At 42.2% G+C, this 15,640-nt stretch overlaps 1 protein-coding gene across 2 annotated transcripts in view; it reads right to left on the bottom strand.

The window, feature by feature from the left end:
* The window catches only part of LOC148038481 (uncharacterized), a 50,811-nt gene extending 41,515 nt beyond the window's left edge, over nt 1-9,296 (bottom strand). The window contains exons 1-4 of one of the 2 annotated variants that reach the window (XM_087672578.1): nt 9,111-9,296; nt 8,910-8,985; nt 8,152-8,789; nt 7,515-7,997 (exon numbers count right to left, since the gene is read on the bottom strand). In XM_087672578.1, the coding sequence (XP_087528704.1) occupies nt 7,515-7,997; nt 8,152-8,745 (1,077 nt within the window). In that variant the 5' untranslated portion in view covers nt 8,746-8,789; nt 8,910-8,985; nt 9,111-9,296. The remainder of the gene's footprint in view (nt 1-7,514; nt 7,998-8,151; nt 8,790-8,909; nt 8,986-9,110) is intronic. The other variant, XM_087672570.1, reaches the window with a different exon arrangement.
* Nucleotides 9,297-15,640: the final 6,344 nt, after the last annotated feature.

Raw genomic sequence — 15,640 nt, 5'->3', positions numbered from 1 at the left:
GGGCTGACTGAGCCCAGAATCAACCTGAAGAGGAGTTTCTATCGCAACACAAATTTGCGTTTTTTGCGTTTGAGGGCAAACAGGAGGGCTGCGCCTTGGAACAAGGCTGAAGCAAGTGTGGGCGCGCAGGAAAGGAGTCCCGGTGGTGGATTTGCTGCTGCTTACTGCTGTTTGACGCGGAGGCAGTTTGAGTTTTCAGCCTACAAGTGCAGGTTTTGCTTTTTCATCGCCTCCGGCGGGTGAAGAAGGTTCAGGACGCGGAAGAGCCTTAGCAAGCTGAGTTTTCACAGTCAGAGGGGGCTGCTTTTGCGTTTGTGAAGGCATTTCAAGTGAAGATGTCTACAGAGGTTGACTTGGAGTTCCAGTCGATTATGGACCGGAAGGTGCCTATCTTACCGGCTCTTCCTGCAGATCAGAAGCTCGACGGCGACAACTACCGCATTTGGCGCGTCATGATGTTGGCCATCCTTGAGTCCTATGATTTAGCGGGGCTGGTACAAGAGGAGATCGACCGGCCTTCGGTGAGAGATGAGTCCAAACTCTCTTCCGATGCTCGTGCGGAGTTGGCCAAGGCTCAGTCTCATTGGGACAAACTGAATGCCAGGATTCGTTCCTTTCTTTTTCTATCATGTACTACTGTCGTGATCGCTCACATCGAGCACTTGACAGTGGCTCGGGAGATATGGCTGGAGCTTGATCAGATGTACAATCGGATGACCCTTATGAAGCGGGTTTCTTTGGAGGTACAGATGCGGACCTTGTCCGTAAACAAGTCTTCTTCGCTGCGGGAGCACATTAACAAGCTAAGGCAGCTTCAGATGCAGGTTCAGAATGCGGGGAAGCCGATTTCCTCCGAAGACATGGCGATCACACTTTTGTCCCAGTCGCCGCCACGATTCGGTACATTTTACCCTGCCCTTATTGCTTCGGAGAGAGAGTCTACTCTTCGGTGGGAAGAGTTGGTTCCTATGGTCTTGGACCAAGAGGAACAGTTAAAGGGACAGAATGCTTCCAAGTCGGAGGCGTTGACAGGTCAAGCCTCTCAGAAGAAGGGGAAGGACCAAAAGAAGAAGAAGGGGAATAACAAGTCCAAGAAGGACAAGGACAAAGACTCCACATGCCATATTTGTGGAAAGACTGGCCATTGGAAGAAGGATTGCCCTGACAAAGACAAGAAGGACACCAAGGATTCTGGAGCGGTGGTTGCACCCTCATCAACTGCATTTCTTCATCTAGCTGTCATTGAGGACGCTTCACCGAATGCTTCTGATGCTGCGATGACGGCTCCCCAGGCTCGAGAGTGGATCGTTGATAGTGGTGCCTCCCAGCACATGACTCCTTCATCGGATGGTGTTGCCCAGTTGCGACCCTCGCGTGGGCAGATTCTCATTGGAGATAGCTCTTCAGTATCTATTGCAGGTCGGGGTAAGATGCAGCTTATTCCAGATGGACGAGGTGGTACCCATACCTCAGAGGTTTTGCATGTACCAGGCTTAGGGTACCATCTCCTGTCAGTTCATAAGATTTGCTCCCTTGGCCTTTTAGTGGAGTTTGACAGTACTACGGTGCGAGTCCTTGATCGTGGATCGAGGAAGGTTCTATCATCCGGATATGAGGAGAACGGCATTTATAAATTGAAGTCTTCCACCGCCCTCTCTACTCTTCTCCTTACCTCTCAATCACAATCAGAGTTATGGCATGCTCGGTTTGGTCACCTGAACTATGATTATCTTCGGAGGGCGTCACGTGGACAGCTTGTTCGAGGGTTGCCGGATATAGTGGTGAGCCAGCAGCCATGTGTCTCCTGCATTCGGGGGAAGCAGCATAGGGATGCCATTCCCCACACAGCTTCGCGGCGGTCTACTTCACCGATGGAGCTTGTATCTACGGATCTATGTGGCCCTATGAGGAATGAGTCCTTGCGTGGGAGCTCGTACTTCATGCTGATCGTAGATGACTACAGCAGGATGACATGGGCCTATTTTTTGGCATTAAAGTCAAAAGCTTTCTCACACTTCAAGGATTGGCTTCTCTTTGAGGAGAACCGATCGGGCCGGAAGTTGAAGACCTTGCGTTCCGACAAGGGCGGTGAATTTGTTTCTAATGAGTTTGCTCGGTTTTGTGCAGATAAAGGAATTCACCAGGAGTTTGCCAATACCAACACTCCTCAAGAAAATGGCATTCTTGAACGGAAGAACCGCAGTGTGATCGAGATGGCGCGCACCATGATGGAGCACCAACAGACCCCTCAGGTTCTGTGGGCCGAGGCTGTGGCTACTGCAGTCCACATCCTTAATCGATCCCCTACTTCGGCCGTGGAAGGGATGACCCCGTTTGAGGCTTACTTTGGGACGAAGCCAGATGTTTTTTACTTTAGGGTCTTTGGGTGTGATGCCTATGTTCACATTCCCAAGGCTCACCGTGATAAATTTGAAGCAGCTTCCCGAAGACAGGTATTTGTTGGCTACAGCTCCCAGTCCCAAGGCTATCGATTGTATAATCCCGTTAAGGATGTGCGGTTTGTGGAGGTTCCGGCCATATCAACGGGTGAGGAGCATCCCGTTCTTGGAGATCCAGGGGAGAGTTGGGCTCCTTCTACAGTTCCACTGGAGCCCGTGCCTTTTGATTATGATTCTGTTTCTGACACAGAGTCTACTGTTTCACCGAACACCCCTATGGAGTTACCACCGGTGGATATTCCAGAGTCTTCTGCTGATGGAGAAAGACGAGGGGAGGTTCGGCCTCCTCCTCGATGGACCCGTGACACACTCCGTGATTCAAGGAACGAGGGGGTTCCTGAGGAGTGGGGACCGCAGGATGGTCCGCGGCGGTCACAGCGGCACCAGGCACATTCTACGGAGCTTGTTTGCTCTAACTATTGTTTGATGACCCGTGTTATGCCGGATCGAGAGCCCACCTCTGTGAAGGAGGCTTTACAGTCCGCACCATGGAAGAAAGCTATGGAAGCCGAGTTGGAGGCTATTGAGAGGAATGGCACTTGATCACTCGTGCCCCGCCCCCCGAATAAGAAGGTGATTGGCGTCAAGTGGGTCTTCAAGACCAAATACCTTAGCGATGGTTCTTTGGATAAGCACAAGGCTCGCCTTGTTGCTAAAGGTTTTGCACAGCGCCCAGGGATTGACTGTCATGATACTTTTGCCCCCACAGCTCGTATGGCGACCATTAAAGCTGTTCTTGCCTTGGCTGGCCATAGGAGATGGCCTGTTTACCAGTTGGATGTGAAGTCGGCCTTCCTCAATGGTGATTTGAAGGAGGAGATCTATGTTGAGCAGCCTCCTGGCTTTGGATCTTCAGATGGGAAAGTCTCCAGGTTGAAGAAGGCCTTGTATGGCCTCAAGCAGGCTCCGCGTGCATGGAACGAGAAGATTGATTCGTTCCTCCAGTCTCAGTTGGGATATCGGCGTTCCAAGGCCGATCCGCAGCTTTATGTTCACACTTCCGTGGATGGTTGTGTGCTTTTTGTCTTATATGTTGATGATTTGATTGTCACAGGTGATGATGCACAGCAGGTCCAAGAGACGAAGTCAGCTTTACATCGGACGTTCGAGATGACGGACTTGGGTCTACTCCATTTCTTTTTGGGCCATGAGATTTATCAGTCTCAGAGGGGGATCTTCATCTCTCAACAGAGATATGTACAGGAGCTCTTGGTGTCTTTTGAGATGGAGGATTGTCGGGCCCTTTCTACTCCTATGGATCCGAACTGGAAGGCCACTTCCCATTCAGCTTCTCCTATGGTGGATGCTTCCCGCTATCGTCAGTTGATTGGATCCTTGATTTGGCTTCTCAACACTAGGGTTGATCTTTGTTTTGCTGTTGGGCTCTTGGCAGGGTTCATGAGTAAACCTAAGACGATGCATTGGCAGGCTGCTCAGAGGATACTTCGGTATTTGAGGGGGACGTCTGATTTAGGGATTCATTACCCCGCAGGGACAGATGGTTCAGATCTTGTACTTGCAAGTTGGAGCGACTCGGATTGGGCCGATGATGTGGACCACAGGCGGTCTACTACAGGTTACCTTGGGTGCAGGTGTTATCTCTTGGAATAGCAAGAAGCAGCCCACGGTAGCCCTTTCGTCTACTGAGGCGGAGTATCGAGCCACGTCTTCCACCACATGTGAGGCTATGTGACTTCGGAGATTATTGGAGGAGCTTGGGTGCCCCCAAACTCGTCCTACTTTGCTGCAATGTGACAATGAGAGTTGCATTGCCTTGGCACGGAACCCTATTTTTCATGCCCGAACGAAGCACATAGAGAGCCAGTACCACTTCATCAAAGAGAAGCTTCTGGATGAGACCATCACTGTGGAGTACTGCAAGACGGAGGACAATCTTGCGGATTTGTTTACGAAGGCACTTCCCCAGGCTCTACTTCGGAGACATTCCAGATCCCTCAGGCTTCTGCCCTGCCCCGGCTCTGAGAGAGGGTGTTAGAGATCACAGCTAGGCTGGTCACGCCAATGCAGTCGGACTGCACAGTCGGACTGCCACGTGGCAGTCCGACCTGTGCAGACAGTCGGCTGCATCGCCCTGTTTTTTGTCAGATTTTGGCTATAAATAGCCGACATCCCCAGCAGTCTCCACTTCTCTGCTCGTAGATTACAGACCAGTGACACGTGTAGATTCCGTCTCTGTTCGCAGATTTCAGACAAGAGACAGTGCAAACTGCAACGAACTTCGAGGTGAACAGCAGGTTGCATCGTCAAGGTGGAGACACGCAGTCCAGCGCACTGCACCCGTGTATATATCTGCATATCTTTGTATTCAGCACACTTTATACAGCAGATCTTCATCTTCCACTGTCTCTTTCTCTCTCCTCTCTCTGCGTTCTCTCTCTCTCAGTCCTACGCTTCCGCACCGCTGCACTCTGACAGTTTCCACCAAGCATGCCATATTTTTTGAGGATTCTATATCACAAGCCATTCTTGAGACAAGTTGCTAAAAGAGGAGCCTATATAAGCTCCATTCCCTCTTCAGATTGAAGGGTCCTCCTAGGCGGTTTTCCCTTGCTGCAAACATTCATGTTGTACACCCTCCATCCCACAAATTCCACCCATCTCACATCGCCACCTTTGGTGGTTCACCCCTTTCGAAGAGGGACAATATCAAAGATGTGGATGTGGAATCCTTGACCCTTCATATTTCAAAGGGGGATTCCCAAGATCATGTGATGCTTTGCAACCTTTTAGGCCTTTACTTCATGTAATGGTCTCTTTCATTCATCATCAAGCCACCATTACTTGCTGCTTGCATACCCGTCCCATAACCTCTCCACTCCCATTCGCCTATGGTGGCCTCGTTGGATCGGGCTTTTCATCTCAAGAGGGGCTCTTACTCCTTGGCTAGCATTCATCCTCAATGAACTTCAATGGTAGTGGCACTCTTGTTGCCCTTTGATTTGTTCCATCTTCTTTGGCCTTCCACCACATCCACAATCTTGAAGGGGATGTTAGTAATCATGTTTGTCATCTCTAAGTTTCTTCTACTTGTAGGTTGTGAGCCTCATTCTAAGTTAGACAAGGACATTTGGAGCTCTGACACACTATTTGTCTATCATTTTATCAATCCTAGACACTTTAGGTGGAGGTCACACCAATGCATTTCATTCCTAGTATAGTGGATATTTTGTCAATGGGTCGCCTAACTTAAGCATCTATATTATATGCCTTGGGCAATTAGTGTGCGAGTTGTGACATCAATTTGGTTAATTATAACCTACCCCCTCACTCCACTCAATCATCTCTCATTCAGCCAGCCCTTCTCATTCTTGTATCATTCTCGTATCTCCATTTGGGACCCACATCGATGCCTTGAGCTGCATGTTAGGTCTGACCATTACAGCCTTGTATCATTCAATTTTTTGTCAATTTGTTCCTTCTTTCTCCTACATTTCTTTTGGTCTCCTTCTCTATTTTCTTGTTGTTCACTTTCCTTTCCAACATGCACTCTCACATGTTGTTGCTCAGTTTCAAACAAAAGAGAGACACAATAACTATCTTACAAGCCATGTACTACTTAAGGCAATCTGTCCTTAGGCTTCAAACTCTTAATGTGAAGTGCATGGGTTGATAAAAAGCAGCTGGAAACTCACCAACAAATCATTGGACAAGATTTGGTTTTCCCTACTTTGTCAATGGCATAACAAACACAAAACACTCAAGAAGTTTCACCTCTCAGTAAGTTTATCATACAACCAATTATCTTCTCCTTCAAGAGGAGTGTGGACCATTAGCATAGCTTTGCTAGGGCAACAATGAAGGTTGATTGTAAATACTTCTTGTCTTTGAAAGAAAACACAAGACATAACCAAAGACAACAACAACACAAATACAAGAGAGATTGGGGGAGTATAAACATTGTTATGCCAAAAAGACCAAACTGATTCTCTTTGTTGAACAAGAGAAGACCCCCTCCCCCCCAAAAAAAAAAGATCAATTCCATTGGAATGAAGCCTAATGGTATTGGATATCAGAATCGAAGCTGTTATTTAGAAGTAAAACGTTTGTTCACCTTAACACCTAAGGTACTTGGTCTGAACTTTCATTTAAGACCTTATATTTGCAATATGGAATGGTTTGGGCCCTTTTTACAACAAGTGCACAGAAGCCACCCAAGAGTTGCTATTATCTCCCTTCTTAAGAAGTATGTGAAAACCCTCATAAAGCAGCTAAGGCATGCTTGATTTGTGACCCATGACCTGTTTCCTTGAACAACTTCAGATAGAATAGAATTTCATACCAGTCTACTTGAGATAAAACAGAGATTCATGCCACATTAGAAGTCCATTACTAATTACTAATTTGACCATACTCTTTCACATGGTGCATGGTGAATGTGTCCGCTATTATTTTATGTCCCAATTTGAAGTCATGCAATTTGTTTCTTCATTAGAGGTATTCAAATGCCTCAAAATGTACATGATTCCAAAACTGTACTTTGAGTTAAGTTATATCTATGTACACATTATTTACCACCTAACCTATAAAAGAAGATAGGTAAATTGGCAGAGTACTTTACATGAATTGCTAGGATACTCAAACATTGAAGAACATTAAAACCTTAAGCAGTAGTGACATGTTGTCCTTGCATTTTGTCCATTAGTTGAGGCTGATCTAGGGTTGGTTGCATCAGAATTTCTCACTCAATATATATTTACAGCCAGACGTAGTTGTGCTGGACCTGTCCCAACCATCCTAAAAAGACTCTTTGACACAAAATCTCCATTGGTTTTGATCATAGGTAGTTCATTGTATTTTCATTGCTGCATTTCCTCTATTGTGGCATTTACTTTTAGTGACAGTGGAATCAACTGGTAGCTTTTATATCTCTACTCACAGAGCAAGATGCCAACAAAGTGTTGTTGATCAATGTCACAATTAGTCATAGTGTGAGAAAATAAGATGATCATTTGTGCTTGCACAAGACACGTCCCACATGCTCATAAGTGTGCAACACAGAAGAATTACCATCCATAGACTAGAAAAGCATCAAACCTGGCGTACAAAACGTAAAAGCTTGTTAGGCCCAATGCCAGCAAGCTGAGTTGCTGATCTGAACGCATAACCCCTAGTAGGCCTCTGGGAAGAGTCTCTCTTATCAAGCTTATAGGTGTACTTGATAGACGAAAGCAATGCATGCCCTAACTGTCTGTGAATAAAGCGAGAAGACGTGTGATCTGGATCTTCCATGTTCCGCCATGTAATGTTGTAGCTAATATCATGGTGATCCTCAGTTACCAGTCCCACTGAAAGTCCCAACAGCTGTTCTTTGAAAGAGGAATATTTCTGCCAATCCTGTGTAAATATTGAAGCTCGGGTGACCAAAGAAGCTGGCAGACCCCGGAACTGTGGATACTCAAGTCCAGCACTGACTTCAGAAGTATCGTCCCAGCCATAGCTACCTCCAACATTCCACCTTTCCGCATAGCCAAGCAAATTCTTCAACATAATGGTGCCATCAACCATTGTGGCCTTGGTCTACAAACAAAGTTCAATGTATAAGTTATCCAGCTGAAGGCACAAGGGTATGGGTATACTAAATGTGTTAGATGAAGGTCCATGTGAGAAAACAAGAGAAATTGCCAGAAGCAAATTTCATGCTAGAATACAGCTAACTACAGGACCAGCGTACCTCAGATTTGTTCATTAATCTGATCAGAAAACTATATGGCTTCTTTAATTCCTCTACATTGACAATGACATTAGCTGTTCCTGGCAGTTCAACAGGTCCAAGCTCAAGAGAAATTATACACTTGTCAAATACACCCAAAGTATCGAGGCGAGCATTTGCCTTAGCAGCTTCCTCTAGCAGCTCTCTAGTTGTCTGCACATTTTTTACTGGCTCGAGCAGCCTTTCTATGACTGAGTCTCGTGTCTGATTGTTTCCTTCAATGATTATGTCATGAACCCTGACCCGTATGGGATCCATAGCAAACTTGCTGAACAGATGTTCGAAGTGTTTGAGATCTAATGAATCGTCCTCATCAGCATCATCATAATCTGCATCATCATCATCGCCATCGTCATCATCTAAGTCAGCATCCCCATTCATGAATACACTGCCAGACATCTGCTCTGGAGCTTGGCTCGGGTTCTTTGGAGAGAGGCCAGCACCCCCATCAAACATGCCTTTCTCTGTCTTACTACCTCGGTCTCCATATTCTGACGTATAAGCTTCCTGTGCCACATTTTCTTGGCCCTCTGATGCATGAGCTTCTTCTTTCATGTTTCCTTCTTCAGCTTGGAGAAATGCAAAGCTGCATATCAAACCTGAAAAGAAATGGATGATGTATAGGTGAAAGCGTTCAATTATACCATAATGTCAAGCATCAAAGCCAAGCGTGAACGCTTGCTTGTTGCCTGAAAAGCCGAACGGTGGAAAATGCAAACCTTAAGCTTCATGAAAGCTTTCCGGTTACGATGTCGACGTTTCTTACTCGCATTTCAGGTTAAACGCGTCTGCGAGCTGGAAAAAGGTGCAACCAGGATAGCTAAGAAGTTTGCTTCCTGTGTCGTTTGGAGATGACAAGTACAAATGCATGTCTCTCGGGCAGCACGTTATCAGTGCAGGAAACGAATGTTTAAACATACACTAGTGCTCCCTAACCTGCGCTGCTGCGTCGAAGAAACCCGTGCATCTATCAGTCTCCTTGATGTCACCAGTTTAGGCGATTTATAAGTTTCCATGGTAAAGCCTTAAACGCCACGAGTGTACGACCAAAATCTTTGCATATGCAGAAAGGGTGAAATATGAGCATGGTGCGCTTGGAAAGGTGATCTTAGGTCTAACAAAACAACCAAAAAAAAATATCACATATAAGAGAAATCTATTAATCTTGAGAAAGTTATAGAACTTGGTTGTGATAATTTTAGTTTGGGTTTAGTTACATGATTGCATTAAGGTGCAACTTATAAATCATATGTATGAAAGCTAAAGCTTCATAATACGCAGTTGTTAAATCACAATGATAATATATATTTTATATATAGGCAAAGTGTTTACAACATGATGCCCTCTATATCTTCATAGTGAATTTCTCTACACATGCATGCAATTACATATACACAACTTGTTAAGAGTAGGCTTTCATGTGATTCCTAATTCTATTATTTATTTTAACCATAACTTAAAGGCGATGTTGCTTATTGAGTTGTGTGCTCTACATTAGATCCAAACACCAAAATAAAGTAACCTCTACACATCTACACAATGGTCCACAAATGTGCAACCATCTAGTTCAAGAAGTTTTGCAATTGCATGACATTCTCTCTAGCCAAAGAAGCTATAGACCATGATAAAACTTGTATGTCTGGTCATTATTGTCAACCCTTGATCGAGGCTACAAGCTTAACCTATTGATAGGATTGTAGTTGAAACTGTTAACAACAGTAGCCATGTGTAGGGATGCAGAAAGCAACACATGACCTTTCAAAAGTGTCGATTATAAGTGAATGCACCAGTGCTGATAGATGTTCCACTACCTATAGTCTTTAATTTTTTGACCCTCAATCAAAGCTACAAGCTTGACCTATTGATAGAATCGCAATCGAAATCGTTAATGAGGTTGCCATGTCTAATGATGCAAAAAGCAAGACATGATTGTTTGAAGTGTCAATTAAAATTCAATGCACTAATGCTAATAGATTTTCTTCTACCTACAACCTTTGCTTTCGAAGTGTAGTTGATCCCATATTATCTGTCCACTCTTTACATGTTACATACAAGCTAATCATAAGAGGCAACTCTAGTGCCAAGGAGGGCAAGAAAAAACTAATCCACAAGTTGCCTCATGTAATGATCAAATACATCACACTCACATAATGAAAAGTTCAAGACTCAATTCCACCTTACTAAAATGACATTGGAAGAGGTGTACATGTTATTTGAGCATTGTAGATGCCAAAGGAAAGTGTTCAAAAAGGACATATTACCAATGAGTTGTGACCTCCAACATCTTTAGTAATTATTGTCATGCAAACTCTTGATCAAAGCTACAAGCTTAACCTATTGATACATTGCAACTAAAACTATTTGGCAAGAGTTGTTAAGTGTAAGGATACAAAAAGCAAGGCATTATCATTTAGAGTGTCAAATAAAAATGAAGGTAGTGATGCTAATAGATATTTTGTTGCATGTAGTCTTTGCCTTTGTCAAAGTGTAGCATAGTGGATCCCATATTGTCTAGCCACTCTTTGCACTTTACATACAAGCAGATCACAATAGGTAGCTCTAACACCAAGGAGATCGAGTAAAAACTAATCTAGAAGTTGCCTCATATAATAATCAAATATATTGAGCTCATGAAATGAAGAGTTAAGATGCACTGGTGACTTGCCCAAATGGTATTGGAGAAGGTGCACATGCTATTCAAGCATTGTAAATTCTAAAGGACAATGATCAAATAGGATGTCCTACCAATGAGCTACAATCTCTATGACCTCTAGTAAGTAAGAAAGAATCATGCATTGTATACATGCAATCTAGCTACTTGCTTCAGGAATCTTTTTTCCCAAGCCATGATCACATTCCCTTGCTTATTAAAGGCAAAGCATGTAGGTGGATCGTACAACATGCCCACTCAAGGTTACAAATTACAACCAAGCATAGTACCTGATAACTCATTTTATTTTACCATGGGCTCCCTATTGGGTTTGTCCTTCCTCATTTCATAAGTGTGAAGCACTTCATTATGAGTTGCATGGCTACTTGTAGTTATGGCATCTCTAGCTTTTTGCCTTTTTGTCTCAAAGATCTTGCCATGTCAAAATTGACAATGAGAAAGAGCTAAACTTGTTGTTTGCAAAATTTATTGTCGTGCTCTACAAATAGAGCATTTGTGCATAAGTTTATAAGAGAACCACCACACATCCCAAGGCCATCATTCAAATTAGGGTACCCATCCTTATTGGAGTGCATTTCATTGTAAAGTATCATAATTGGCCACAAGAGAAACAATGTCTAGCAATTGTATATCTGCTTTCAACCTAAACCTCAAAGGATGCATCCCCATAGAATTAAGTCATATTTAATTGGGACACATCATATATACATCCCAAAGCATGCAAAATGGATTCCTATCCATTACACACGTGCTAGATGAATCAAAAACTTCCCAATCACGACCATAGCATCTACCAAAAATGGGGAATTGATTATTGAAAAACCTTTAACCTCTAACCAAATAGGGCATTCTTACTTAAGCAACTTCTAAAAATCATATTATCCTAATCTATTTTGTTATCCCCCACAAGTTAATCAATGAAATATTGATACCCAAATCCATGGAGCTCACACATTATTTGATGTTGCATACCAAAAAATAGCTCACGTTTGCCAAAATCACAAGCTAAAAGCTTGGGTCAAAAGTGATATGATGCTTTGAACAACATCCAATTAGAAACCCCAAAAATAGCAAGTTGTTTGGCCTACCTATAAACTTGCATGACTATAGGTTGAAGCTTCTTCTCTCTTTCTCTATCTCACTCTTTCTCTCATTGTCACACCCAATTGGTTAAATCTCAAACTATCTTGATAGCAATCACAAACCCTATAGGTTTATGAAAACATTATCATGCATTGCATGGATCTCTCTTGCTTGTTTTTTCTCTTTCCCTCTTGATGTAGCAATAAGCTAACTAAGTAAGGAGGAGGCTTCACTATCTAGTTCTTATGGGGCAATCAACAAGGAATAATGTCAACAACAAGCTTCTCTCTCTCTCTCTCTCTCTCTCTCTCTCTCTCTCTCTCTCTCTCTCTCTCTCTCTCTCTCTCTCTCTCTCTCTCTCTCTCTCTCTCTCTCTCTCTCTCTCTCTCTCTCTCTCTCTCTCTCTCTCTCTCTCTCTCTCTCTCTCTCTCTCTCTCTCTCTCTCTCTCTCTCTCTCTCTCTCTCTCTCTCTCTCTCTCTCTCTCCCCTAAAGAAACTAATTTACACTAGATTTGTGGGGAATCTCATGTTCACCACACGTTGATGTGTGTATTAACTCAGGGCCTTATTAAAGGGGTTAAATTATCACACGATTGAGAAGTCATAAAAAATCATGTAGTTTGTTGAGGTAAGTTGCACAATGAAGAGACTGTGTAGCTTTCTTGACAAAGAAGGCTATCAATGAAGATAATGGTGATGGTGAAGAGGAGGGACCAAGATAGATGCTTTGAATAATGGGAAAAGGCCCATGTAATCAAACATTTCTTCAAGAAGATGTCTCATTGAAGCACTATCTTGAATTTTATTATTGTTCGTTTGGGAAGATGTCTCATTGAATATTATTCCTTACTCAATAGTATGCACACATTGTGATGTTAGAATAAGAGAAAAACCAATAAGCTATATGAGCAAAATAGACATTTCAACAAACAATGATAGAGAGAACAATGATAATAGAATATACATGTCAAACCGTACAAAATACAAGAGTAACTCTTATAGCTTCAATGAGAGCACCACAAATTTTATGTGACCAAGACATGCATACATGGTGTACACCGGTATATCTACTATATAAGTTAGTTATTATTTTATGAACTTCATGGCCATGACACCATGAGGATATTTGAGAGGGACATACAAACATCAAATACAGTAAATACAAAGATACTCTCCTCATTAGACATGATGGCTCCTTCATGCTCAATGACTTTGTCCACAAAGAAACAACTATCAATTCGAGCTTCAAAAATAGGTAGCGTCAACATACCTTCGTTGTTATTATAAATTGGTAGTGATGTGTGTGAACACACTTAGAACTATTGAGTTGGTTTTTTCCCTCTTTAGGAGGTTTTTCTTCCTTGACCTTATATATATGCCTATTCACTTTTAGGGCATAGCTAGTCTTGTAAATCTTATCTATCGATACCTCTCTAAACATTTTGAGTTGTGATCTCTCAATCTTCTCCTTCTTCAACCTACATTCTTGCATTTTTGCAACCCTGGTATTAGAGTAGTCCTTGACCTCTTGGGCAAAGTCACCAAGACCCTCTAGTTCATTTCCTTAGATTGGGACAAGATTTGACAAGTGTTTGCAGGTTGAAAAATACTCTAAGAAAGTCTGCAGGGGCTTAGCATTGCCAAAATTTTTATTCAGATTCATTTTGGCCTCTATTTGCACTACTACAATTACTATGCAATCTATTTTTTCCTTTTGTACAAAATTTCTTATGTCAGTCATTTTTGCAAGTAACAGCCATTACAATGTGCTTTATACTTTACTACTATTGATTTTGTGCATATTTCTTTCTATATAGGCAAGTTTTGATTCAATGATAGTCAATGACCATGATTGGAAAACAATGATGTATTCCATATCTTGGCAGTTGAAAACAAGTTGGATGGAACCAACTATCCGATGTGGGCTTATATGATGTGTCATGTATTGGTTGTGGCAAAGGGGCTTTAGAACATTGTAAATAAAATTCAATGATATCCTGATGGTGTTTAGAAGATGGAAGTGATTCAAAAGCAACAGAAATTGGTGGCATTGAAGATGCCACAAGATTTTCTCTAGTTGATACTAAAGTGCCACCACCATCTACTCCTCTTGAGCTCATGCTTTGGTTGCATTGTCTGTTAAATGTACCATGATGCCACACATTTAGCCATATGAGACAACTAAGGATGCTTGGGATACTGTTACACATTTATATCAAGGAAGAAATGAGGCTCGTGTTGCTTACCTATGTAACCAATTAGAAAGTGAATATATGGATGAAGGTGACTTGATGGACAATTCTTTGACATAGATCGAATATTTGAATGAGCAATTGATTACTCTAGATGAAAATTTGTCAAACAGTGTACATATGTAAATTGTTCTCAATGGTCTTCCTTATTCTTATCAAAGTATTGCATCTAGACTTTATTTGATGATAAAGGCCAATCAAAATGCATTATCATTTGATGAGTTAGTTTCTATTATGCTACAAGAAGGACAATCTAGACAAAATAGGCCCATTATGCATACTGCAAAGGCCAACCTTTATGGCTAGTCTAAAAGGTAAACAAAAAGCTTCCTTTTTTGCTAATAAGAAGAAATTTGCAAATTCTACTTACACAGAGAAGGATGATAAGGATGAGAAGAAAAAAATGAGATGTTGTGCAAGTATTGTAAGGCAAAAGATCATGCCAAAGGATTGTTTTTAAATTGGTGATGATAGAGGCTAAGAAGAAAGAGACTAGTATGATTGTTGCAAATTCCTCTCCTTCTAAGTTGAATTTGCAAATTTTGTGCAAGATATAGAATGGGAATTTAGTGCACAATGTAATCACTCTTCTTTACATGATTCTTGCATGTTTGTTGTAGATTCGAAATTTTGATACTTTGATAGTGGTGCCACAAAGCATGTTACTTCTCTATGTGATCTATTCACTTTCTTCTTGAGCTAGCCCAAGGATAATACAATAACACACATCAATAAATTTCTCATGTCCTATTGGAGTTGGAAAAATTGTGTTGACTCTACTGAAGGGAGGAAGCCCTAAGTGGAAGCCCATGAGCAAAAGTAGAAACTATGGTGGAAGAAGTAGGATAGTAAGAACAAGAGACATATGATATGGCAACTCCAATAGTCACAATGTATGACTGGCCTTCCCTTATTCAAATGTCACTAAATACATTAGCAGTTAATGTGCCCCTAGTAAGGAGAGAACAAGAAAAGGTGACAAAGTACCAATGTACATAAAGTACAATAGGATGAGGAAATATGTCATCTCATCCACCACTCAGAAGACATAGCCTGAGGTGGACTTCCTAATGTATGCATGTCCTACATAATTAGGTCAATGTACCCCATGACTCCTGTATCTTGGCCACCATAATATATGCATATATCTGTTGTGCCCTTAAGGTATCTCATGACACCCTTTATGGCATCCCAATGCTGCATGTTAGGTATAGCCATATAGTGTGCCACAACTCCCACTACAAATGCTATGTTAGGACAAGTGTCTATTGTGGCATACATCAAACTACCCACTACGAATGTATAAGGGAACTTGGATATCTCAACCTTCTATTAATCAAACTACAAACAATCAACTTGACTAACCTTCACACGAGAAGGTAAAGGACAGCCTAATAGGCTTAACATCTTGCATATGAAACTGCTCAAGGACCTTCCGGATGAT

The sequence above is a fragment of the Lygodium microphyllum genome, chromosome 3 (genome assembly GCF_053477565.2).
Source record: "Lygodium microphyllum isolate KBCC chromosome 3, Lygodium_microphyllum_v1.1.10, whole genome shotgun sequence".
In the NCBI taxonomy this organism is placed as follows: Eukaryota; Viridiplantae; Streptophyta; class Polypodiopsida; order Schizaeales; family Lygodiaceae; genus Lygodium; species Lygodium microphyllum.
This window is presented reverse-complemented; position numbering and strand designations above follow the sequence as displayed.